The following is a 25,596-nucleotide window of genomic DNA, read 5'->3' on the forward strand; positions in this document are numbered from 1 at the left end:
TTCGTGGCATCCACAAAAAAGAATGAGCATCTTCTAAATCTGTTGAAAAACAATTACTTACAACAATCTCTAGATTTTGTCTGTATCTCACTGCTCAAAAAAAAAAAGTGAGTAGGGGGCAGGGGTGGGTGGCAAATTTCAGGATTTAAAAGGGCTTTAATAGAGGATTTGATCCTGGCTTCCCAGCAAGGCTTCACAGAATCCTTTCTAGGTGTGTGGAAATGATAGCCTGGCTTGGTAGGGTCAGAAACAGCACAGTCACACTCATTACTTGCTGCCCTTCCCTAAGGGAAATGCAGACTACTCCCATCCTTTTTTCTGCCACACAGAGCACTGAGTTCTAAAATTTGCCTCTCAAATTCCATTATCTGACTGTTCAAGTATTTTAATTTATTAAACATTCATGTATTAGAGAATTCCCCTTCAGGTAACTTATTTCTCCTTTCCACATTCTCCACCTCCCCCATTAGTGTCAGAGTCCGCGGCCAGGCAAAGGATTTAATTCAATCTGCCGGTGCTGAGGGGGGTGCAGAAAGCCGTTTGAGACTTTACCTACTCCTAGACTTGTACCAGTGTCACAGTTTGCACTGAATCTATAGGGGCAGCCTGGGGATAGCTTGTGGCACACTAAGACCCCCCACCTACTTCCCCCTAGTGCTGTTGGATCATCAGTATAGATTCATGTTTGAAATATGCCATTTGCTCTTTCTTCCTCAGTGTACTACCCTTCTTCACTAAGTTCTTTCCAACATTTTTCAATTGGAGGACTGAGTACACAGATAGCAAAAAAAAAATCTGTTTCTCTGGGGGGGTGGGGTAGGTGATATGAACTTCCTACCAACTATACTTGACTTAAAGTCCTTCAGGATGATTCTTGTACAAATAAATCTTGACTGGGGTGCCTGGGTCAGGATCTCACAGTTCATGAATTTGAGCCCCACATTGGGCTCCATGCTGTCAGTGAGGAGCCTGCTTGGGATTCTCTCTCTCTCTGCTCTCCCAAGCTCTCTCTCTCTCAAAACAAATAAATAAACTATAAATACACACACACATACATACATATATGACTCACAGACCAACTCCAAAGTAACCCCTTTTCATAATTCTGTTCTCTGTAAGGCAATGAGTTTCCCTTCATTATATACCTTTTACTTATTTGCCAGGTACCAAAATTTTCATTTTTGAAAAATACCAAGTATCAAAGCAGTCTGGTTACCTTTTCAGTCTCCTGCTGTACGGCTGAAGTCACCACTTCTTCCAGCTCCTTCTGGGCCACCCGTGTCCGTTCCTGGAGAGCCTCATACTGTTCCTTAGCCTGATGAAGCTTCTCCCGAAGAGCTGTCAACTCGTGGGGGCTCAGCTTGGTCTGGTTCTCTTCCAGGAACCCTTCGATGTCTTTGACAACACTGGCAAATGAGGTGGCCCGATTCTGAATATCATCCTGTAAATCCTTAACACACGAACACAGGGATGGTAAAGACTTCAGTGTTACTTCTTCTAAGATTGCTAACAGTGCGAAGATGGAATGGCTAGCATGACACAGACCTGCATCAGATATGTGTCCCTCACTATAATCTGCTTTAAGGTTTAGGTCTAAGCCAATGCAAATAATTTCTAAGATTTTTTTACTTAAGAAATTTTCTAATATTTATTAGAAATATTAAATATTAAATTAAATATTTAAATTAAATATTAAATATTTCTAATATTTAATTTTCTAAGCAAAATTTAAATTTCTAAGCAAACATTTGATGAAGACAAAAGAGGAGACTCCCCACAAACATGATGTTTATTTTGCAATGAGTTATCTTCAAAGAGATCATTCTTCTATAAAGAGGAGTTGACAGTAGGATTCCAGCTGAGTCAAGGCTTGGTTTCTCCCTTATACTTCCTTGGTTATCACTTCTTCTCCTTCTTCTTTTTTTAAAATTTTTTTTTTTTTCAATGTTTATTTATTTTTGGGACAGAGAGAGACAGAGCATGAATGGGGGAGGGGGCAGAGAGAGAGGGAGACACAGAATCGGAAACAGGCTCCAGGCTCTGAGCCATCAGCCCAGAGCCCGACGCGGGGCTCGAACTCACGGACCGCGAGATCGTGACCTGGCTGAAGTCGGACGCTTAACCGACTGCGCCACCCAGGCGCCCCATCCTTCTTCTTTTTTTAAAGTAATCTCTATCAGCCAACGTGGGCTTGAACTCACTACCGCAAAATCAAGAGTCACATGCTCTACCAACCGAGCCAGCCAGGTGCCCCATCACTCCTTATCCTTAATGTGGCCTTCAAGGCCCAGCAGGATGTGGATCCTGCCTCCCATCATTCACTAATCTTCCTTTTGCTCATTGCAGTCCAACCAAACTAGCTTCCTTTCAGTTCTTGAATACATTGTACTTGGCATAGTCTCCTCCTCCTTCCATGCCTCTGTGCGTTAACTCCTATATACCCTTTGCTTCTCAGTTTAAGGTGACACTTTTTCAAACTAATCTTTTCTGACATCCTAGACAAGATTGGGTCTGGCTGTTATATATTCTTGTGTAACTTTTCCTTTATCCATACCATAGTTAGTAACTACATGCTTGTTTTTATGATGATCTGTGTAATGTCTGTCTCTCCCATGAGCCGGTAAGTTTCAAGAGAACAGGGAGGTTTACCATTATGTTGCCTGGTACATAGCAGTCCTTTATAAATATCTGTTGAAGGAATGAGAAGAATGAATTAACTCATACTGACCTTTAAGTCACTCTGGTTCTTCTGCAAAGCGGAGAGATCCTGCTGGGTGGCTCTACCTTGGTGGCCTGCCAATGTGCTTTCTGCCTGTCCTAGCCAGTTGCAAAGATCGTCCAGTTTCTGGTAACAGGTATTTTGTTGTTTCTGCAGGGTCTAATTAAAATGCAAAGGGGCCGAGAGACAATTAATAATTCTCATTTTTACAAATAGAAGATAACTCCCTGAAATATGGAACAGGAATGTTATATCTTAAGGATGGAAAAGTTGGTGAGAGACTAGAACAGGAAAAAGCACAGAAGTCATATTCTGAAAGCTCCCCTCATTTGGACAGTCTGTTGATCCAGGTCAATAGTTTGCATAATTTCAGGTGAGAATGCTCCCAGGTTTTGGTTGGGAGTTCCTTTGCCAGACTGCTGTTATCTGGATTATCCCTGGAAATGGAGAACAGAGAGCCCAGATGCTTCAAATTCATATTCATATCATGGTGATAATAGTAAATTAGTGGTTTTAATCAATTCCTCCACCAGAACTGGAAGATATGCTACATACAAAGTTAAAATATGGAAAATTAAAAGGACTGGATTAGGAAGAAAAAAAATCAAGGAACTGGATAATTCATAAGCTAACTGAGCTTCTTAATAATTGAGCTGACTTTATAAATTAAATGTCTCACAGATGTAGACACCCATTAAATGGAATGATTACATGCCAGGCATGAGGGGCTTGGCTATTTTGAGAAGGAAACTGCCCAAGAATAGCAACTTTCTCAGTCCTTTAGGTATCTACACTGATATCAAAGAGAAAAGCCAGGCCCTGGGGGAGGGAGGGAATATGTTTCTGTGCCTGATCCTTTCTCCAGATCTCATCTTGGCTGCATGACACTGAAGCACCTAATTGAGCCATTGAGCATGATGTGTTCTCCTGACCATCCTTCTGGAACCATTTTCCACCAGTTTCTACCTTCTGATGGTGTTTTAGCCACCTGCACTTACAAACAGGTGCCCAAATTGGCCCTCTCTCCCCCTCTTTAGGACAAATAGAAGGGCTCTGGAAGAGAACTCCTAAGAGCTCTTCAGCTGTAAAACGGGATCTTCATGGGTTAGGATGGGTGCAGACTGAATCTGAAAAAAGCAAAGCAAACAAGTTAACACACGGACATACACATGCATTCAGGGCAAATATAGAGAGAAGCAGAGCATTTCTGACAATAACAAGGTTAATAAACATTGTGGAATCAATTATGTGCTCAGAGAGAATGTTCACATGCAGTTCTACCACCTGCTGCAGCTCTGCGGTCTACCCTGGATCCGGGCTATATCTTAAAGTGGCTCAGACCAATACTATTGCGTTAATTATCCACAAACTACACCATGCTATATAAGTTCCCAAGTGAGGATGTGGCAAATTTTCAGATTTGGAAAGTAACCTAAAGGGTTTCATTAGTATTTTATTTCAATTTCAATGCAATTGGAGCAGGTAAGCAGTAATGGGGGACATATGGAACTGACTAACCTAATTTCCTCTAGGCCTAACTCAAAAGCTCAATTCGACTTTGCACGATATTTAATAAAGGCGACCCTGAGACAGATTGCTGGTGATAATGACATTCTAATAGCATCTTGCTGAATTCCAACTTTTCAAACAGCAAAAATGGCATAAGCATCATTTTTGGTATTTTTAGGTTATGATGTCACCATTAATGCAATTATGTTGAGTTCTGCAAGAGGGTTATGTGTGGTAGGATGGTTTGTTTTCAAAATGTAACATCCTTGATTCTACACACTGTTTTCCATAATTGAATGAGCACTAGGCATTACAGTGTGAAGAAAGGTGCTAGAAAATAATAATTATTTTTAAAGTGCTAAAAAGTTAATATGATTCTGATAAAAATTTCTTTGTCAGCTGTTTGAAGGTGGTCAAGGAATATTACTGTCAATCATTTGAAAAGCCCCAGAATAAAACTCATTTCAAAACCATTCTTCTCAAGAGCTCAGAGTACCTAAATGTTCCTAATGGCCCTCAAAAGACTCCTGGGGGAGAAAGGAGGAGAAACTAGGGCTGGAGATTGAACTTCCATTTGAAAGTCAGAAACAATGAGGCACAGTGAGGGTAGAGTCTCACTAAAAAGAAAATACTTGCACATGCATACACAGGTAAACACATGTATTCTCTCACACGCACATAAAACCAAAAACATGGCAAGAAAAACAGCCAGAATAGCTGCCTCCTAGACCAGAACCAAACTGGCCTGGAGGATGTGAAATTTCAAAATTGGCAAACGCAGGCTCCTAGAATTATGACGGATGGAGTCTGGCCAGAAATCTCAAAGACAGAGGATACCCCAAAAGACAAAGTGAGCCCAGCCGCTGGTTCAGTCTGACCTTGACCTGGACTGCCTGCTCCATTTGTTGAAAACGGCCCTGCAAGGCATCCATCTGAGCTGTGGCCTGCTCCGCAAGGTCTTGGAAGGACCTCTGCAGTTCATTCAGAAGCCTCAGCATCTGTCGGTTCTGCTGAGGGGATAAGTCCTGGGCATGCTCCGAGATAAAGAACTGAATATCAAAAGCAAGAGCATCCAGCTGAGATTTCCTGTCAGCCATGGGCTGCTTCAAATCCTAAGAAAGGAAATGAAAGAAATAAAATAAATAAAAATAAAACTTCTAATTCTCTATCAAAGTAGAATCTGTTGGTTTTAATCAGAGTCAACATTAAAGAGAGGTTAATTTAATAATCAATACTGATAATTTCTAGGGCCAAACCAGCATAGGAAATCTCTCTCACTTCTGCTCTCTCCAAACTCCTCATATCTTACAATTAGGTTTCCTTTACTGGACTTTGATTTCCAAATGCAGTAAGCTTTTAATTATTCATGTTAATATAATTATACTACTGTTCATCCTGGGTATCTACAGACAACATTTTTTTTTTAATGTTTGGAGAATATATCATGAATTTCCGGTCTGAGATAGATCTAATTGTATTTTCTTAGATTCAAACATCTATTTGTATTTGTCCAGCAGTGAGTTACTGGGAAACCAGAAGTGAGAAAGTACTCAATTTGTCTGTGGTTCACTAAACCATGATTTTGACAGTAAATGATGTTGCTTATACATTTTAAAAAGTGTAAAAGACTACAGCGAGACCTTCTTATATAACAGTTCCATTCCTTCCTTAAAGCACTAAAACCTGCCTAAACACTAGCATTTATCTGTTTTCAGGCAATTAAAAGCATGCAAAATTTCCACAAACAGTTAGTGATCATCAGCCGTGTAATACTGCAATAAAGACAATGAAGATATCTACATCGCTATCACTTTGAAATTGAGTGTAGTCAGCAGTCCTGCAGAGCAGGTGGAAAGGACTTCTGGGTTATTTATTATTAAGCTAAGGATCTTTCTTCACCTGTGACAAATGGATTTGGGAAACTGTCATTAGGAAAACAAGACTTAGACCATGTTTGTCTTCCCATAAAGGCATGCATTTAAGTTATAACTAGGGGAGGAAGCCAGTGCATGAGACGCTCTGTGTTTTTATACCATATACTATGTCACAGGATTTTTTTTTCACTTTTTTTTTTTTTAATACTCCTGTTAGTGAAAAGAGCAAGTCTGCAACTCACTCCCCTAATGATATATTTGGATAAAAGGGTATAAACAAAGATGGCAGGTCAATTCTTGCAAGACAAAAAGGGATGGGGTTGGAAACAAGAAGCCTGACCATGGATAAACTCTTAGGACTGGGGAAAAGGAACAAAAGGAGGGGATATCTTTAGTTCTGCTCTGACTTTAGAAATAATTTAAGGAGTGTGCTATCCATAGTAGAGGGAGGGTAAACCACTGTGAGTAATATCTGATATTATCTTGAGTATAACCAAAACAAAGAACAATGTTGGGAGGAAAAAAAACCAAAACACCTCAGTTCTTGTATATCTCAGTCTTTACCTTTCTCTCACTGAGCTATAAAAAGAATCAGTTAATTTAAAGCTTAACAAGAAGAAAAGCATCAGTCTAGATCAGGGGTTGGCAATCAACAGCCCCCAGGCTAAATATGTCTGCCATCCGTTTTTGTAAATAAAGTTTATTGTAACACATCCATGACCATTCATTTACGTACTGTCTACAGCTGCTTTCGTGTTTCAACAGCAAAAGTGAATGGCTGCTACAGAAAAGGTCCATTTGTATAAGACCAGCAAGGCCTACAATATTTATTATCTGGCCCTTTGTTTGCCAAGCCACGCTCTCAACCATGGATCAACAATTCTCCTGAAATTAGTGTGTGTAAAATTAGAAACAAGGGATGGGTACTAGATGCTCAGTTATCAAGACAAGATGAAGTTGATAATCACAGACCATTCTGTAGACTCTCCCTCACAGAATAGCTGAAAGGAGAAATAACCATAATGACTGAGGTTCCAAGGGTATGAGAACCTAAAAGACTAAACACAGCAGACTTTATTTCTTTTTTTTTTTTTTTTTTTTTTCAACGTTTATTTATTTTTGGGACAGAGAGAGACAGAGCATGAACGGGGGAGGGGCAGAGACAGAGGGAGACACAGCATCGGAAACAGGCTCCAGGCTCTGAGCCATCAGCCCAGAGCCCGACGCGGGGCTCGAACTCACGGACCGTGAGATCGTGACCTGGCTGAAGTCGGACGCTTAACCGACTGCGCCACCCAGGCGCCCCACAGCAGACTTTATTTCTAAAATGGAAAACCAGTCTTTTGAAGATAGATAGATACTCGTTTGCCTGGCAGGAAAATAAAATTGACGCAATTCAAAGGACAACTAAAACATGCTTGAGAATGGGTGGACAGTCTACCTCATACCGCTGGAGACAGTGATTCAGGCTGTCTGCATTGGTGTCATCGTTATATTCTTTGCTGTTCAGAATAAGATTGGTATTGCCAACCCAGTCTCTCAGATCTTCAAGTCTGCCGTCTAGCTGTTCACGCTGACTTAACACTTTAGTCTAAGAAATAAATGTCAAATTAGACTATAAAAATCTTTGAGCCATCCCAGACGTTGTGAGCCTTTGTGAATAAAAACAAGAAGCTACCTTCTGGACTTCCATAGCACTCTGGAGGTGGAATAGTCTGGAACTCCAGGTGTCACTCACAGAGCTGAGGGACTTTTGGAGATTCTTGGCATCCTTCTCTAGAGCCTTCAACAGTTGAGCAGGAACTTCTTGAGGCTGGCTGATGATAATCTGATTTACACGGTCTAGTTGCTGATGCACCAAGGTGGACAGATCCTTTAGCTCACTGTCTAATACCTGAGGGGATAAAGTGAGTTACCTCCGAAATTAAGGCTAGAACTCTTACTATTTAGGAATCAACTGTGGACATAGTTTTCTGTCACTTATGCCTGCACATGCTTTACAGCTTAGAAAAAGGTTTTATGTACATTCATTTGTTTGATTCCCACAATCACTAATTCTTGAGGCAGGCAGAGCAGATATTATTATCCCATATTTAGAGAAGAGATGCCTCAGCACTTGAAAATGTTATTTTTGTATTTTACTTTATTTTATTTTAGTCCAAGATCACCCAGCTGATAAGCAATGGACTCAGGACTTGGATTCAGGTTTCCTGACTCAGTGTAGTACACCTTCTGCTACAAGATGATGCCTCTTCAAGAGTGTCATTAGCCTTATATAAGGTGACACAAAATAAGTCTAATGAGGGGCACCCGGGTGGCTCAGTCAGTTAAGCACCGACTTCGGCTCAGGTCATGATCTCAGTTTGTGAGTTTGAGCCCCGCGTCAGGCTCTGTGCTGACAGTTCAGAGCCTGAAGCCTGCTTCAGATCTGTTTCCCTCTCTCTCCCTGTCCTTTCCCCTGCTCCTGCTCTGTTTCTCTCTCAAAAATAAACATTAAAAAAAAAATATATATATATATATGACAAATGAAAGAAGGACTCTTCCATTCCAAATTCCAAGGGGGCAGAACCAAAAAATATAAAATATCCCAACCCAGCCTTCCCACTCAGCCAGTCTACAATATTCTGATCCTCAGCAAAAAAGCCAGAAATAAGCTGTGGAAAAGCTTGGTGGTTCTGGGCACTGTCCTCACCTGCTCTCCAGCCATCCAATGCAAGACCATACTCTGGATATTGAGAGAACTGCTCAGCTTCTACAGTCTGTCCTTGTTGTGACTCCAATCCTATGGCAAGTCTTAACCTCCACGTTTCCCCATCTCAAAACTGTCTAATTATGTCCTCAGGAATCTCATGCCATCAGTTATTACTTCTCTCCTCTAATGAGTTCTCCTTTTCTATTGGTTCTTTCTCTTGGCCCCCAAATCCACTCAAAACATTCCTCTTTCAGCGTACCCCCTCCAGCTAGTGCCCTACCTCTCTCCTCACCTGCACTACCAAACTTCTGGAAAGAACGATTTACATTAATTGCTCCCACCTTCCAACCTCCCATTTGTTCTCATGGCAACCTTGTTTATATCCTGCGATCTTACTAACACTGTTCTTATCAAGGTCATCAATGACTCTCTGGCACTAAATCTCCCTTTCAGTCCTCACTGTACTTAGTCCCCCTCCTGTATTTCCTCCTTCCGTAACTCCTCCCTCGAGTCTCTTCTGCTTTGGTTTCTGGGAGACCAGTGTTTCCTGGTGTTCTCCAGAGATCTCCAGTTCTACTTTTTCAATCTTTTTTTTTTTTTTTTTGTCCTTTAAATGGTTAGTATTTTTGAACATGTTTTTCCTCCTGAAGAGTCTCTATTTTCCCAAGCTGGTGGGCCTGGAGGAAGTCTCTGGGAACCCACCTTGGCCTGACACAGCAGATCCTGTAGCTCTGCCAGGTTTAGGTCCAGAGGTTGAATCTGTTTGGTCCTCATTTCAATGTCTCGTAATAGAGACAGATAAGATACCAGCTTCTCATCATGTTCTAGGCAGAGTTGCCGGTTGAATACATTCTGTGGAACCAAAAAGAAAACTCACTCAGATCTGACATCCTCCTTTAAATATGCTTTTCAAAGTAGTTTGGGTCTTACCAATAGACAAAATAGAATTTTTACTACACATAGGGTGGGATGAAATAAAACATGTTGCCTTCAACTGTCAGACAAAAGAGTGATTTTATTAATTTCTTTGGGGAGGAGAGACTCATAGTTATCAATATAGCATCGTTTTAGTGAAACTTCCAAAAGCTATTCTGACTTCAGATAGCATTGCTCCAATATTTCATATTAGTTCCAATGTTGGTTTCTAAATTAAAACCCTTACGATTTTCGGAAAGACATGCTGCCTATTTTCGAACAGCTGTATAACAAACAGATGATGATAAATTAAGTTATACCTTAGAGAATCATCTAGTCCCTGAAGCTGTATGGATGCACACAATTATACATATGTAAACTCAATATCCAGTCAAGAGTTTTAGCATTAAACTAGTTATATCTAAAATACACACACACACACACACACACACACACACACACACACACACACACACACAGGGGTGCCTGGGCGGTTCAACTGCTTAAGCATCCAACTCTTGGTTTCAGCTCTGGACATTATCTCACGGTTCGTGAATTCAAGCCCTGCATTGGGCTCTGGGCTGATGGCACGGAGCCTGCTTGGGATTCTCTGTCTCTCCCTCTCTCTGCCCCTCCCCTGCTCACTTGCTCTCTCTCTCAAAATAAAGAAATAAACTTTTTTTTAAATAAAATAAAATAAAATAAAATAAAATAAAATAAAATAAAATAAAATAAAATACGTATATACAAACACACCATTGGCAAACTTACTTTAGTTGCTCGGAAGGGCTCTGGGTTTACACCTTCATGTCCCTTTCCCCCAGGTGTAGTCATGAAAGCAGTCTGTTCACCGCCAGGGCTTTCTCTGAGCTCTTCTTGTGGGGTCCTCTCATCCATCTTCATTGTAGGGTATATGAGCGGCACTGGATTTTCTTCACTGGTCTCTGCAATAATGGGACTAATGGCGGCATCTTGTTGCCCTGTCCTCTCTTTTTGAGACACATCTTTGAAGAGTTTCTCTGGAAGAAGGGACACTAAGACTCTGGGATTGCCCTGAGTCACTATGCCCTCAAAAGATGCTGCCTCTACATCTGTAACTGTAGGGCTGGACATTTCTAGAAATTTCTCTCCAGTTATTTCCTGAGTTGTTACTATTTTAGATGCAAGAATTCCACAGATTTCATTACCACTTTTGCTGTCTTGATGATAAAAGTCCTTTTTGTCTGAGACTTCCAGATAGCTGACTTCTTTTGGGTCTACTCTAGAAACTGTACTTTCTTCCAGTTTAAGAGTTCTTGTTGAGTCAGAAGGTACTTCTTGGTATGATCTTTCTTTATATCCATTAGATGAGCGAATCAGATCTTTGGTTTCTTTGGTTTTAAAAGTAACACAGGAATCTTGGTAATCATTGGTCTCTGGTCTGATGGTTCCCTGGAGAGGCTTGTTTGTTTCAGAAATTTGGGATCTGCCTGCAACTTGGGTCTTTCCAACTAATTCCTGATAGTGTAATCCTTTAGGTCCTGGGGTCATAGAAGAGAATGGTTCACTCTGGGCCCCACAAGTAATTTGAGAAAAATTTTCTTCTGCTTTTAAAGTTAGGCAGAGGTTTAAATTTTTTACTTCTCCTTCACTGACTTGATTGGGTTTGAAGAATGTTAAAGCATCCTGATTTACAGAAATTCCTTTGGGTATCATTGGGGAAGAGTTTTCATCTTTACAAATAATAGAAAATTCCAGCTCTCTACCAGCTTCTTTTTCACTAATGGCTATTTCCACAGGTGGATTCTCTACGGTGGATCCCTGGTCAGCTGTAACAATGGTTTCTTGATTCAACTTTTCTTTGGAAAGAACTGGTTTGTGTGTTTCAACACTTTCTTCTAGATTCATCTCCCTCTCCTTCCTCTTACTTTTCTCTCTGGTATTCATTGATTTCTGCATAACCTGCTCACTCAGCAATCTGCCTGAAGTTTCATAATCTGATTCCTGTACTTCTGAAATAATTCTTTCTTGGTTTTCCCTTATCTCTTTAGAATCTGGACCTGACGTAGACCATTTCATATGGGAAGTAATTTCTATTTGGGCTCCTACTGTTTCCTGCTCTTCATTTGTGTTTTTTTCCACGTCATTACTAGCCACCTCTTTGAATTTAAAATCATGAGCTTCTGAGCGAGAGAGTGTCACTGAACCTTGGCCCAACAATGTACCTTTATGATCGCCAGGACTTATGATACCGACAGATTCTTCAGCATCTGGAGAAACTCTCTTTTTATCTTGATCCTTGCACTCCATTTCCTGTAATGAAATTTCCATGCTCTTTTTGGCCTGCCCCCCATCAGAAACTCTTGTTTGAACCTTTCCTTGTACAGTCTGACTTGCAATCTGAAATAATTTCTCACTTGCTCCTTTACCACAACTCATTCCAGCAGTCTGATTACATACAACTAACATTTCCTTTCTTAGAAATTCCTTCTCTATTTCACATACTTCAATCCCATCTTGCTTTTCAATCTGAGCCCCGTGATTGCAGGACTCTAAAGGATCTACCTGGATCATAGCTGTCAGTTCAGGACTGATCAATCTTTTCTCAACAGCTTCCTTTAAAGTCACTCTCTGATCATTAAATATGTCAACAATTCCTCCATTTAATACCTGATGAGATGCAATAATTTTAACCATGTTTTCATCCACTAATTTCTGTTCTAAGGCTGATGCCAATGTCAGTCTTTTTCCTGTGGCAGTATCTATGATCCCCCCAGTATTTGCTTGAGCTTCCAAAACCTTCAGTGTAGATACAAAGTCCACTTTTCCAAGCTGAGTTGCTTGAGACAATGTAAGCACTTTGTCGCTTGCTCCATCTTTAATGTCTGAGAAGGGAATTACTTCTAGATATCTCTGTCCAGATTCAATATCAATCTTACATTTCTTTACTAATTCTGAATAGGGAACAATTCTGTAATTCTCAGGATCTACAATCCCATGCATCATTCCTGAAGACAATATTGCTTCATTAGTTAACAGTCCTTCTTTTTCAGCTTCTGCCAAGGTCAATCTCTGGCCAGAAATGTGATCTACAATGCTTCCAGGCAAAGCCTGAATTTCTTGGATTTCTCTTTTCAAGTCTGGGTTAACAAGTTCTAATTTTATGGCTTCAGAAAGGGAAATAGTTTCCTTGGTTTCAGGATGAAAAAAGCGATGGAGGCTTAAGTTCTCAACTTTTCTGAGTTGCTTGGCTAAATCTTCATCAATGATGCCATGTTCAAAGGCATTATCAACAGAAAGTCTCATCCCAGATGTATGGTGAATGATACCTCCATCCGCCACCTGCTTGGTCAGCAACTGAACAGCCTCCTCTCTCTCCAGAAGTCCTCTGTCAATGGACTGCATGACTGTTAACGGAGCTTTGCTCTCAGGGTCTAGAATTCCTGTTGTTTCCATTTGTAAGCTAATAAATCTCTCCCTGACTGTTTTCTCAGCATCTCTGCCTTTGGAAGCTTTCTCCAGATTTATAAGCTCTGCCTCATCAGCACTGTCCACCAAGCCAAGATTTGAGGCCAAAGTTACTGAAACTTTTTTGCTTCGTTTCAGGTCAACAATGCCACCAGTCACCACCTGCCCCTCTAAAATTCTCAAGGCTGTTTGTGTGTCAAGAAGTCCCATTGCAACTGCTTCCCTCACAGAGCAGAGTGTGTGGCTACGGGGGTCTAAGACTCCACTTATAGCTTTGTCCGCCCTGAGGACATTATGTAATAGTTTCTCATCCATCAGACCTTCATCGATGACTTCTTCAGTAGTCAAAGACTCACAGGTCTGAGAGTCAAAGAAGCCGCGAAACATATTCAGCTTTCCCATTAGTTTGACGGCAGTGTGGCTGGGCACAATACCTTGGGCTATTGCTTCATTTAATAAGAGCTTCTGACCTGTTTGTCCGTGAATGATACCACCATCTAGTAATTGTGCAGATAACGTATTTAAGGTAGCTTCCGGGAGCAATTCTGAAGGATGACTGCATGGCAGGGAGGTTTCATGACCATGGTCTTCTGCATCTGTTTTTTCTAATGTCATCGTACTACCGCCTGCAATGTTGTGTCCTTCTGGATTATGTTTATGGTCATCCCTACCCAAAAATGTTTTATTTAAGGTTTTCTGTTTATCTAGAGTATGAATATTCATGTCATCTTCAGACTTTAGCTCTGATTCTAAGTCTAGAGTTTTCTTTATCTGAAATTGTGGCTTTTCGCTTTGGGGTTTTAGGAGTAGCCTCCCAGTTTCACCTGGAATTTCAGTTTCAAGTGTGTTTGTTTGTCCTGTCTGACACAGAAAGGAAGCCTTTCTGGAATTCTGCCATTCTTCCTTCGGTGTCTCGACAGAGAAAGGCTCTTTGCCTACTGCCAAGGTCACAGCTTCAGCTTCCTCAGTGGGTACTGTAAGGAGAAATCCCCTGCTAACCTTTTCTCTGGTAGACATTCCTGTTAGTTCTTCCTTTTTGGTACCTAGCAATTGTCCTTTTAACTCTGATTGGACTTTATCTAGGACCATCAAAGAATCAACATTTGGATTTCTCACTTTTTGTTCCCCCACAAACAGCTCCCTTTCAGAATTCTCTACTGAGGAACCTTCAGTTTCCATTGTGGTCCTTTTGCCTTTTGCTTCATTGCAATCTGCCTGAGTGGGATAGTCTTTGTTCTGAGAAGAAATCTGGAGCTCACGTGGCTTCACACTCAGTCCATCACAGAACGTTTCTGTGGTTTTGACATTCACCAATTCTTGTAATCCCTTGGGACTTTCTAGTCTCTGATGCCCAATTTCAAACACTTCTGGAGGACTTGCTTGATATTCTCCTCTTGCTGTCAGTGTCTCTAACAGCTCGTCATCTACCAGGAGCAGCCTCTGTCCATCCTGCACATTAATATAGCTGTGAGTCATCAGCTGAAACAACAGCCTCTCACCATGGCTTACTACGCCCTCAGTTTGGCACCTGCTGTGTGGTAGACCTACTGCTCCAGGATTAATGTTCAATTTGCTTCGTTCTGAATAATCTGCTAATTGCATGTGGGGCATCACATCAGGTATGCAAATGGATTTTAAGTTATTGACAAGATCTTTGTCCAACATACCATCTTCTACTGCTTTTCTCCAGGACCAAACCTCTGTGCTTGCTGGCAGAAACAGAGCTTTAATATGTTGTCGGCCACTAAGGATTTTGTGAGCTAGTTCAGTAGACACAATACCTTGTTCCAGGGCATCTGAGATTGGGAGGATCTCTCCAGATTCAGGCCACAGCAACCCCATGAATGACCAAAGGGACTCCAGAATCACAAGAGCAATCTTAGCAGCTACTAGATCATTGCTCACTGCTTCATCTATTGTCAGCCTATGCCCAGTGATGGTGTCTATGATGCCTCCTGTCTGAAGCTGCCTTATGAGAATAGCACAGGCCATATCTTGGTCAATCAAATTATGTCTTACAGCCTCTTCTACAGTAAGTCTGTGCCCTGTTCTTGGATCTACTATGCCACCAGCAAAAAGCTGAGCTTCCAGCAGCCGGACAGTGACCTGCCTATCTATTAGGCCTTCCTGAACTGCACGAAAAACACTAACCTTCCGGCCTGATTTTAGGCTCACCATTCCCCCTGCCAGTTGTTTGACGGGGAGCAGTTTCAACCCTGATTCCTGGTGGACAATACATCTCTGCGTCAGATCTAGCAAACTGATTTTCTCAGCTGTGTTGGGGTCTATCAAATTCTTGGATGATTTCAAGTAAGACTCTAACACTGAGTGAAGCCTTGCAGAAATAAGGCCTTGGTGAAAAGCCTCCTCTAGGTTGACGCAGCCCTCGTTAGGAGGGAAACTGAAACCTCCAGTTGCCAGGTGAGCTTCCAACACTTTTAGTCCAATTCTCTCACTGATTATTTTCTTTTCAATTGCTTCCACCACGGAAGGAAGGCCTTTGCTCTCAGTAAGCCTGCTTATTAAGGACAGGGCATCCTGTAGCTCCCACAGCTGCTGGTACACCTGGGGATTAATGAGGTTTCTGGCTAGACCCTCTTCCAGAGAGAGCTTTTCACTGGTCTCAGGGGCAATGAGGCCAGACATGATAACCTGGGATTCCAGGAGCACAAGGCCTGTGTCTTGGTCAATGAGGCCCTTTTGCATGGCTTTGAAGATGGGAAATATCTCCACTGTGCCTAGGTCAATCACCCCAGCAACAGCTCTGCAGCCCTAAAAGGAAAACGAAAAAGAAAACTGAATCAGAGAAGCATGCCTGGTGAAAGCATTCCTTCAAAGAACTATAGTCTATCAAATTCTGACCACAAGAAAAACCCAGCCTGGAATGAGCCCCAATGTGTAGGAAACACTGAAGCCTGGCACCGTTAATACTAAAAAAGAGTTTTTCTAAACTGCAGAATGTTGAACGTGGCTGGAAGTTCACAGATTACTTGACAGATGCTGGCATTAAGCATATCTGAGTGACAAGCTCTACAAAGTAGCAAGCAGTGAAGGTGAAAGGTCAGCTCTAAGACTAAATCACCACAAAGGTTCTTCCAGAAATCTACCAGTTCCTCAAAAGTGAAAAGTCAACCCTATAAAACAGCTTCTCAGTGTTGTAACCTGTGCAGAAGATCCTGAAGTAGGCTGTCTCTGCCAATGAGTTCGGCAGGACCAATCCACAGGATTAGAAGAGTCAAGCAGCCCAATGGCCACATGACATGTGTGCAGCTCTGTAAACAGCCCAACGTGTACCACTCAAGCAGCTGTTCCACAGCTGGGGCAGTCTCATGCAGTGGCCACTGTAAGTATCTCCCAAGGCAATGGCTCTTGGTTAAATTAGTTCTGGGAATCAGAAGTAGCAAGTCAAGGAAGGAACAGACTGGGGACCTTTGCCTCTAACCACTAGGAACTTTTCTTCTGGTCCAGGCTAAAATGGGTAGTACAGCCTCCATGATACACCTACAATTTGTTGGGCACTTAATATATTTATTGAGCACTGATATTTACTTCTCACAACAATCCTATGAAAACAGTTAATCTTTAGTTTCCAGATGAGAAAATGAGGCACAGTGAGGTTATTAAGTAACTTGTCCAAGGTCACAAAACAAGTGAGATTCAGAGTCAAATCAAGGCCTGACTCTAAGTCTCATGCTATTAAATTGCCTCCTCTAACAGACACAGAAGAGCATGAAGGAAAGGCACAGTAGACTGCATCACACTCAGGAGTTAGGTCCTACGTCCAGTAAAGCAGGAAAATCTACACATTGCCAAAATTACCCTTCCCAAAAAGTCTAAAAATGGCTCCTTCCTGTTTGAAAGCCTTTTATCACAGAATGATGGTATTCAGAAATTAAATCGTTTAACGGGCGCCTGGGTGGTTCAGTCAGTTAAGCGTCCAAGTCTTGATTTCAGCTCAGGTCATGATCTCATGGTTCATGAGACCAAACCCTGTGTCAGGCTCCACGCTCCAACGTGGAGACTGCTTGGGATACTCTCTCTGCCCCGCCCCTGCTCATGCTTGCTCTGTCTCAAAATAATTAAACTTAAAAAAATAAAAAAGATTAAATCATTCAAGTGTTTTGTCACTTACTTTTATTACTTTCAACTTTTTACCTCTTCTTGTTTATGTTCATTATCTTTGTTTCCTATAGATGATTTTGTCTGCCCCCTTCAGTCAGTATTACTTTCTGATCCTCGTTTAACTCTTGAACTAATCCATGGAGGATTTATCCATGGAGGATGTTGTTGAAGCAACTGCCAATCACTTCCCTGCCTCCTAAATAATGCATTCCATTCTGTCTCAGGGAGAGTAAACTCTGTAAGAGCAGGTACCCTGCCCATTCAGTGTCTAAGAACAGTACCGGCAGTTCAAGAAACATTTGTTGAATTAATGAATAAATTGGTAAACAGTAAGGAAATCCTTAAAATCTTTAAACTACTTGCCCCCAGATTTTAAAGGCATGCACTGAGAATTTCAAATTCAATTAGTTGCACAGTATAAGAGACAAAGAATGGAGAGCAAATGAGGGAACACATTTGGTTCACATCCCTAATCTCACTGTATTTATTCAAATAATGGACTAACACATAGAATTCTCACCACTACTTAAAATATTATGTGTTGTTCCCCATCCTCCTTCTGTGTTCTGAACCTAGAAAGTAGTTCCACTTGTATGACGCAAATGTATCTTATATGCATTTACCAGGTATTTGTTCTATAGAGACTGAAGGGAAAATTGCACTAGCATAGGACTCTTTGAGATACATGAAAAATTCCTTTTATAAAATCCATGTAAAGACTGTTCAGAAGCAGACAAGATGACAAAGGAAAAAATTCTTTTGAGAATTTCTAATTTCTTCTGTGAGATTCCTCAAATACTGATATTGAAGAAAAACCTGGAGTCTAGCCAATTGCTAGACAAAGAGAAAAGACTACAGGCTGTTCCTTCCAATACTCTCAGGATTGAAGGACAGGCAAGAAGCACCGAGCCGGGCAATAATCCAGAGAAATCCAGTTCAGTCCCACCAAACATGGGCATTCTGACCTAAACAAGCAGAGAAAGACAGACGGAGAGGAGGAAAGGAAACGTAAAAGGCTTCTACTTACCAGAGTCGCAGCACGCCTTGGGCAGATAGAGAGAGAGCCTTACGGAGCAGCTCAGCCGCATCGCACACACAGTGTAAGCTTGGGGTTAGCGTCCAGCATGCGACTGTTTGTTTTTTTGTAAAAAAGAACCCCAAACAGGTCGTCCTCTTTTTCCCTTTTGTGCATTTGTGCTTAAACTCCAAAGGGTTAGTGAAACTTGTAAGCAAGGATGTCAGTTAATCAGAACAATACTTCACATGAAACACACAAACAGTAACAGGGGACACATCATGCTCAATGTAGTGGTGCTCAGCAGCTTGTCTTTCTTTTTCCCCCCCTTTTTTAACCTTTCAAAATGAGAACTGGGTGTTCTCAGCAAGCAATTGTTAAAACTTTTCACATACTCCCTTATATGGTGAAGCAATAAGCCATTAGAAGTGGGCTACCTTACATAAGGATGCTAAACCAGCATATTCTTTCTGGAAAACTACTCTCAAACAAATCATAGCTGGTTCTGTCTTGTGATCTTTATAACTCTAGCTCCTGATGCACCAATTTCATACCCAAGGACCAGAGTCAAAGCATGTTTTGTCTGAATATCATTTTGAGCATCATCGAGACCAAATCTGACAACCACATGAGCTTAAATTTTGACCTGCCCCACATAATTTGGCCATTGCTTCACAACATAGGAAATAAGCAGGCAAACACATATATATCCCAGAGACACATGTATATAATATGGTAAGTTTACATATACACACAAAAATCCAGGAAGAACTCAGGACAACCAGCAGGAACTTGACAATTTTCCTATGGTCTGGGAAGGGAACATGAGTGGGAACTGGTAAAGATGTCACACTATGGAATGACCATGGGTGAGGGGAACCAGCGTCTCAGTCAGTACAACCAATCCACCAGTTTGCTTGGAAAATGAACATTTCTCACTTATTTAGTAGCTATGAAAAAAAATATGGAGGAAGAAGTACATGGCCTTTTCTTCCCAATATTCAGAACTTCTGGCTGTCAACTTTTGAATGACAACGCCATGAAGGAGTAATCTTGCTGCCCTGTGATCAGATATAATATAGGATTTATATTCTCTTCAATTGCGGTCTGCCATAAAATGGCAGAAACAGAAACTGTAAATCAGGTCTACAGCGTTGGCCATAAGTGCCTTCTAGTGTTCTTGACTGACCAATACGTCATGGAACCCCAGTAAAGAAACACAAGACAAATGGCTGCTATGGTGAGGTTAAAAATTAAGTCACATTGGTCATGGAAAGCTAGTGAACATGATTCTCAATCAGCAAAGCTGCTTTCATACCATTCAAAAGGTACCTTTCCTATTTGGAGAGAGAAACTAAATGTACCTTTTGTTCTGTCTGTTGGGCCAACTGGCTCTGAAGTTGCTGAAGCTGGTTTGCTGAACCATCACAAAGGTCATGGTAAGCCTTATTAAGGGCATTTAATTGTTCAGATATTTGTTCCTTCTCTTTTTCTGAGAGCCTAGAAGATGAAACATTGAAGCTCTTTTAGGGAAAAACGTTCTCTTCTAAAAATAAAATATTTTAAACAGACAAAAGAGAAAATAACCTCTCATTTACCTATTACCCAACTATCCACCTTTGCCAAGTTTTAGTATCGTACCAGATTTACTTTAGATCTTTTTCATGGAAATAAGACATTACGGATATATTCAAAGTCCCATGTACATTTGTCACCAACCATGTTCTTTTACCTTTCTCCCTAGAGGTAATCGCAATCTTGGATTTGGTGAATTTTGCAACTACCCATCAATTTATTGAGATTTCCTAAGCCCTCCTTAACTCTCCCACTTTTTTCTTAATCTATCATTCCTCCCTATGATCTTCAGTATCTTCTTTTTGTAGTCCAGACCCCACAGTCCATAGTCTCTATTAGCTCCCCGTTATTAGCCTTGCACTCTGTCCTTGCTAATCTGATGAAACTCCTGCCCCAGATCAATAGAATCACTGGACTTCTCTGCTCCTGCCTGCAGGCTAAGTATATCCTGTGTGTGTGTGTGTGTGTGTGTGTGTGTGTGTGTGTGTGTGTGTGTGTGTCTCGGGGTGGGGGGAGGGAGGAGACCCTATGGAGGAGATCCTACTGGTTTCCAGTCTCTAGTGGACCTGAGAGCTTCCTGACAACCTTCTTGAAGGCCCCAGTCAATCCCAATTCCTTTGCCCTGTGAGAGAGCTATCCTCACAGCAAACAACCTTTCAGTCTATTTCAAAAGGAATTGCAGACCACTGGGCACGAATTCACTCACCTTCTGGCTTCACTCCTTACATATTTACCTCTATCCACACCTTTCCTAATCTCCTTTTCCTCAAACCTCATAGGAAAAGCTGTCTTGACTCTGGTCTAGGGTTGTACTTTCTACCCACTGATAAATTGTGTCCTCTCCTATGACTCTGGGACCCTTCTCCTGTTATTATTCAATCTCTTTCTCCCTTTTGGTCCTTGAGACTCAGTCCATAAACATAGCTAAGTTTCTCTGATCTTTCAAGAAGAGGTCTTTCTTGATTGTATATTCTACTCTAATTATTTACTGTATTATTACCGCCATTTCCTATGGCTAAGCTTCTTGAAAGAGTAGTCTAATTTTGCTATCACTAACTTCTTCACCTCATGTACTCCCCGTCATACTGAATCTGACATCATGCCTCAACTTTTCATCAGTCATCAAAAACTTCCAACTTGCCAAATTCAAGAGAAACATCTCAGTCTCAGTCTTTCTTGACCTCTGACCACTTTCTCCTTTTTGGAACACTATTCTCTCATAGGTTCTAAAGTATTACTCATAATATTCCCTCTATTTCTATAAGGCTTCCTTTACAGGCTGAAAAGTACCAAGATGCCCTTGAACCCTTGTAAACTAATCCATTCATGGTTTCTACTATGCTGATGACTCAGATCTGCATCACTTTAGACTTCTCTCATTAATTCTAAATTTACATACACACCTCCCCATTGGACAACTTTAGTGGAACTATGTAAGGCATAAATTAACATATGAGGTATCTTCTAATACATTCTAAGTATTTCCACTCTTATGTCCTGTGGGCTCTTCACGTTCATAATGTCTAAGAATAAAGCTGCCTTCTCCCTCAATCCACACCTTCTTGTGTATTCCCTATCTTGGTTAGTGACATCACCATACATTCAGAGACCTAAGCCAGAAACCTAGAAGTTATATCTGACAATCTTCATTCGTCACCAAACCCTGTAAGTTCATCATCCTTAATAACTTTTGAATTCTTGCCCTTCTCCACCCTCAACATTTCTTGCCCATATTATCACAACAGCCTCTTTACTGGTCTCGGGCCTCCACTTTGTGAATGTATTCTCTGTAAAACTGTTCTAGAAATCTTCATCAACAAAATCCAATCATATAGAAGAGACTCCTCCCCATAGTCAACAAGGTAAAATGCAAACTCTTCAGCATGAACAATGAGGCTCTTCATAATCTGGCTCTTGTAGCCCTAAATTCTCCAGTCTCCCTGTGACCTTAAGTTTTAGCCAAGTAGATTCAGTCCCCTACATGTGCCAAAATTTCTCATTTAATACTCACTTATGACCATGCTTGGCCAAGAAGATCTGTGAGGTTTTAATGGCCTCAGAGACTTGTTCCCTCTTGGTTGTCAGTTCCTCTGCCAGAACCTAGGTGGTAGAAACAAAGAGTATAGCCTCAGAACCCAATAGATCAAAGAATCAAAATTATTTGAAATAACTTTTTAAAAATCCTAGGGAAAAACCTAGCTTAGGTCAGATTTTTATTACCAATAAGCTATATAAAGTTGATTAAGAAGGTAAAGTACAAATAGGATGACTTCTTAAATTTCTTTAAGTTAGGCAGTTAACATTTATTGAGAATATCATTCCTGGGATGGCCCATATGTGATTTGTTTTATTCCATCTAACGCATTCTTACATATTATTAAGAGACAGATGGCTCTTCTACTCACCTGCTGTTCTAAAATAGCTTTTTCAATGTCCGTTGATTCTTTGGTCTGGGATGAGGTAGCTTTGCTTTGTGTGTTCCTTGCTAGGGTAGACACCCAGCCCAAAAGTTCTTTAACCTTCTCCACATGCTCCTGCTTTTCCTCTTCTACAACTTTCTAGAACAGGAATTAGAAAATCAGTATCTTGGTCAATGTCTTATTAAACTGGCCTGACTTCTGATTTCCTAAAATAGAGACACAAAAGTTACCTAAATCAGTAGGAAGCTAAAATAACCCCAAGATAAATATAATTTACCCAGCCTAGAACATTGTTCATAGGTGCTTAACTGTGTGATACTAGTAGCCAAATTCAACATATCTAGGTTAGCACCTTTCTAAAAAAGAACAATTTTTTTAACATAACGTATTCAATAATTATTTACTGATATTTAAATATCCTTTAAATATAGCATCTTTTTTTCATGATTCTTAGATTTACAGGTAAAGAGAATGAAGTCTACAGAGATTAAGTGAGATAGTTATGACATAAAGGAAGTTTTTTGCTAATTCGCATAGGCAAAAATTGGTATGAGTTAGTATTTCCAAAGCGTTTCTTTTATAAAAGTGAGCAACATACAGAAACTTATTTTACAAAGACGTAGATTTGTATAAGATTATATACTCATTACAACAAATTCACATAATCTGAAGTGCATAACATATATCCCTTTAATCTCATTCCCCAGAATTTTAGTGTCCACCTGGCCCTTGAACAACACAGGTTTGCACTGGGTGGGTCCACTTATACATGCATTTTATTTTATAAATACAGTTCTTACATAAATGTATTTTCTCTTTATCATGATATTCTTAACATTTTCTTTTCTCTAGCTTACTTTAAGAACACAATATATAATAAATCTCTTTCATAATTTTAACAGTTTCATAGCATCCCATTGTATGGAATTTGTATGTTTCCAATTATTTCCCATTAACAAATTATGCTTTATTAAGGATCTTTGTTCATATCTCCTTTCTTCATATTTACAATATATCTATAATGAAGACACTTGGAAGTGGGAGAGTTGGGACATTATACAGTCAATCCTCATTATTCAAATTCCATATTTGTGAATTTGTTCTACTCACTAGAATTTATTTGTAACTCCAAAGTCAATACTTATAGCAATTTCGTAGTCTTTTCCAGATATGCCCAATGTTCCCAGCTGAGGGTGACACTGTACCTTCTCGTTCCAGCTCTTATACTATAAACAAGTATTGTTTTCACAGTCTATTTAGTATCATGTTTTTTCACAATTTTTTTTGGTGATTTCACCATTTAAAATGGACCCAAGCAGGGCACCTAGGTGACTCAGTCGGTTAAGCGTCCCACTCTTGATTTCGGCTCAGGTCATGATCTTGCAGTTTGTGAGATCAAGCCCCGCATCAGGCTCTGCACTGATGGCACGGAGCCTGCTTGGGATTCTGTCTCTCCCTCACTCTCTGACCCTCCCCCACTCATGCTCACGCTCTCTCAAAATAAATAAACTTAAAAAAATAATTGATTTATTTAAAAAATAAATAAAATAAAATAAAATGGACGCAAGCACAGTGCTGAAGTGCTATCTCATGTTCCTAGGCAAAAGAAGGCTGTGAATGCCTTACAGAGAAAATGTATGTTAAATAAACTTCATTCAGGTGTGAGGTACAGTGCTCTTGGCCTGAATCAACAAAATATATTAAATAAGGTATTTTTAAACAAAAACACACATAAAACAAGGTTATGTATTATTCACTGACAAAAATGTGTGACCAGAGGCTCACAGGAACCTAACCCTGTATTTCCCCTAAGTGTAAGAGTGCAGTATTCCCTAATGTGGTGTGCATAGTAACTTCACAAAACATGACTACTGTGAATAATGAAAATTGGCTGTGTGTGCACTTTAAATTTTGCAAGAGGAAACACAGGATTTTTAATTCTATTTTCAAAATGATTTAGGACCCAACCATCCTCACCTCTTCCTCCTCTAGTCGCCGGAGCGCATCACTGATGTATTTTACATGCTGAGTTGTTAAGGTCACCAGAGCTGTGTAGCGAGTCCTCAAGTCCATGAACTATGGTTCAGAAAAACAATTTAGATAAATTATCTGCCGGAAAAGTATATTTAAATAGTTGAAAATGAGAGGAAGTTTTCATGAAATCACATGCTCAACAGAAAGGTGAACCCTAAATCAAACTGTCAGGGCCCCAACAAACAAATCTTTCCTTAAGGGAAGACAGTGGCATGTCCTTTCCCCACCCTTTCACCTCTTGCGTGATGGCATCTGAGGAGGAAAGCATGCGACGGCGCTTGCCAGGGGATTTCTGCTGTGATTCCACAAATGCCTTGTATGTCATCAGTTGCAATTCATAGTCCTGGGAGAGGAAGACATTTCACCACATTTACACATACTCATGCAACATAACTCATGCAACAGAATCATAGTATTTCATTGCTGGAAGGCACTTTGGTGATCATTTAAACCAGTGATTAGCAAACTTTTTGCTTAAAGGGCCAGGTGGAAACTAGCAGGCCATACGCTCTGTCCTAGCTGCTCAACTCTGCCACTGTAAGGGAGGACAACTGGAGACAATCAGTAAATGAAAGGGTGTGATGGTGTTATCATAAACCATCATGGATGGACACTTGAAAGCTGAAGTTCATAGAATTTTCATGTGTCATGAAGTATTCTTCTTCTTTGGTTTTTGGGGTTTTTCTTGCTATTTCTCATGGGCCACGGAAAGATAGTGTGCAGGCTCAATTTAGCCTATGGGTCATAGTCTGCTGACCATCCTCATCCTCTCATACATTGGGAACCTGAGGCCTAGAGACAGGAAGTGCGTCTCCCTGATTACTCAGTGGGTGAACAACAGAGAGATCCTAAACCTATGCTCTTCTCATGTTGCTGTGCTATGCTGACATCGCCTCTGCCATCCTGAGAGTGCTGTCCTCATCCAGGACCCCTTCCTATCACATACGGATGGGTGCCAGGGAGCCTCTTATTACTCTCCTGCCTTTACTCTCTTCTCAATTTCTTTTCTATCCTGCCACCAGAATAGCTTTTCTAAAACACAATGATGATCACTTCATTCCTCTGTTTGAAAGCTTTTAATGATCTAGAGCAGAGCTTCTAAAATAGCAACATGCACATAAATCATCTTGGGAATCTTGTTGAAACTGAGATCCTGATTTGGCAGGTTAAAGATTCTGCATTTTTGACAAGCTCCCCAATGATACTGATGCTCCTGATTCTAACACCCCATTTTGAGGAACAAGAATAGAAAGTAAAGCCAAGAGAACTGAACA

General features: G+C 40.7%; 1 protein-coding gene across 13 annotated transcripts in view; it reads right to left on the bottom strand.

Moving 5' to 3' along the window:
- MACF1 (microtubule actin crosslinking factor 1) overlaps nt 1-25,596 on the bottom strand; it is a 231,296-nt gene that overhangs the window by 106,992 nt on the left and 98,708 nt on the right. For 8 of the 13 annotated variants that reach the window (XM_047084220.1, XM_047084212.1, XM_047084216.1 and 5 more), the window contains exons 31-42: nt 24,558-24,665; nt 24,266-24,364; nt 22,274-22,426; nt 21,880-21,968; nt 19,658-19,793; nt 10,481-15,928; nt 9,497-9,646; nt 7,781-7,996; nt 7,544-7,693; nt 5,107-5,340; nt 2,729-2,878; nt 1,217-1,450 (exon numbers count right to left, since the gene is read on the bottom strand). In XM_047084220.1, the coding sequence (XP_046940176.1) occupies nt 1,217-1,450; nt 2,729-2,878; nt 5,107-5,340; nt 7,544-7,693; nt 7,781-7,996; nt 9,497-9,646; nt 10,481-15,928; nt 19,658-19,793; nt 21,880-21,968; nt 22,274-22,426; nt 24,266-24,364; nt 24,558-24,665 (7,167 nt within the window). The remainder of the gene's footprint in view (nt 1-1,216; nt 1,451-2,728; nt 2,879-5,106; nt 5,341-7,543; nt 7,694-7,780; nt 7,997-9,496; nt 9,647-10,480; nt 15,929-19,657; nt 19,794-21,879; nt 21,969-22,273; nt 22,427-24,265; nt 24,365-24,557; nt 24,666-25,596) is intronic. The other 5 variants (XM_047084224.1, XM_047084221.1, XM_047084223.1 and 2 more) reach the window with 2 other exon arrangements.

Source organism: Lynx rufus, unplaced genomic scaffold (genome assembly GCF_022079265.1).
Source record: "Lynx rufus isolate CCGP_SWC_20201006 ecotype Redwood Valley unplaced genomic scaffold, mLynRuf1.p SCAF_2, whole genome shotgun sequence".
Classification (NCBI taxonomy): domain Eukaryota; kingdom Metazoa; phylum Chordata; class Mammalia; order Carnivora; family Felidae; genus Lynx; species Lynx rufus.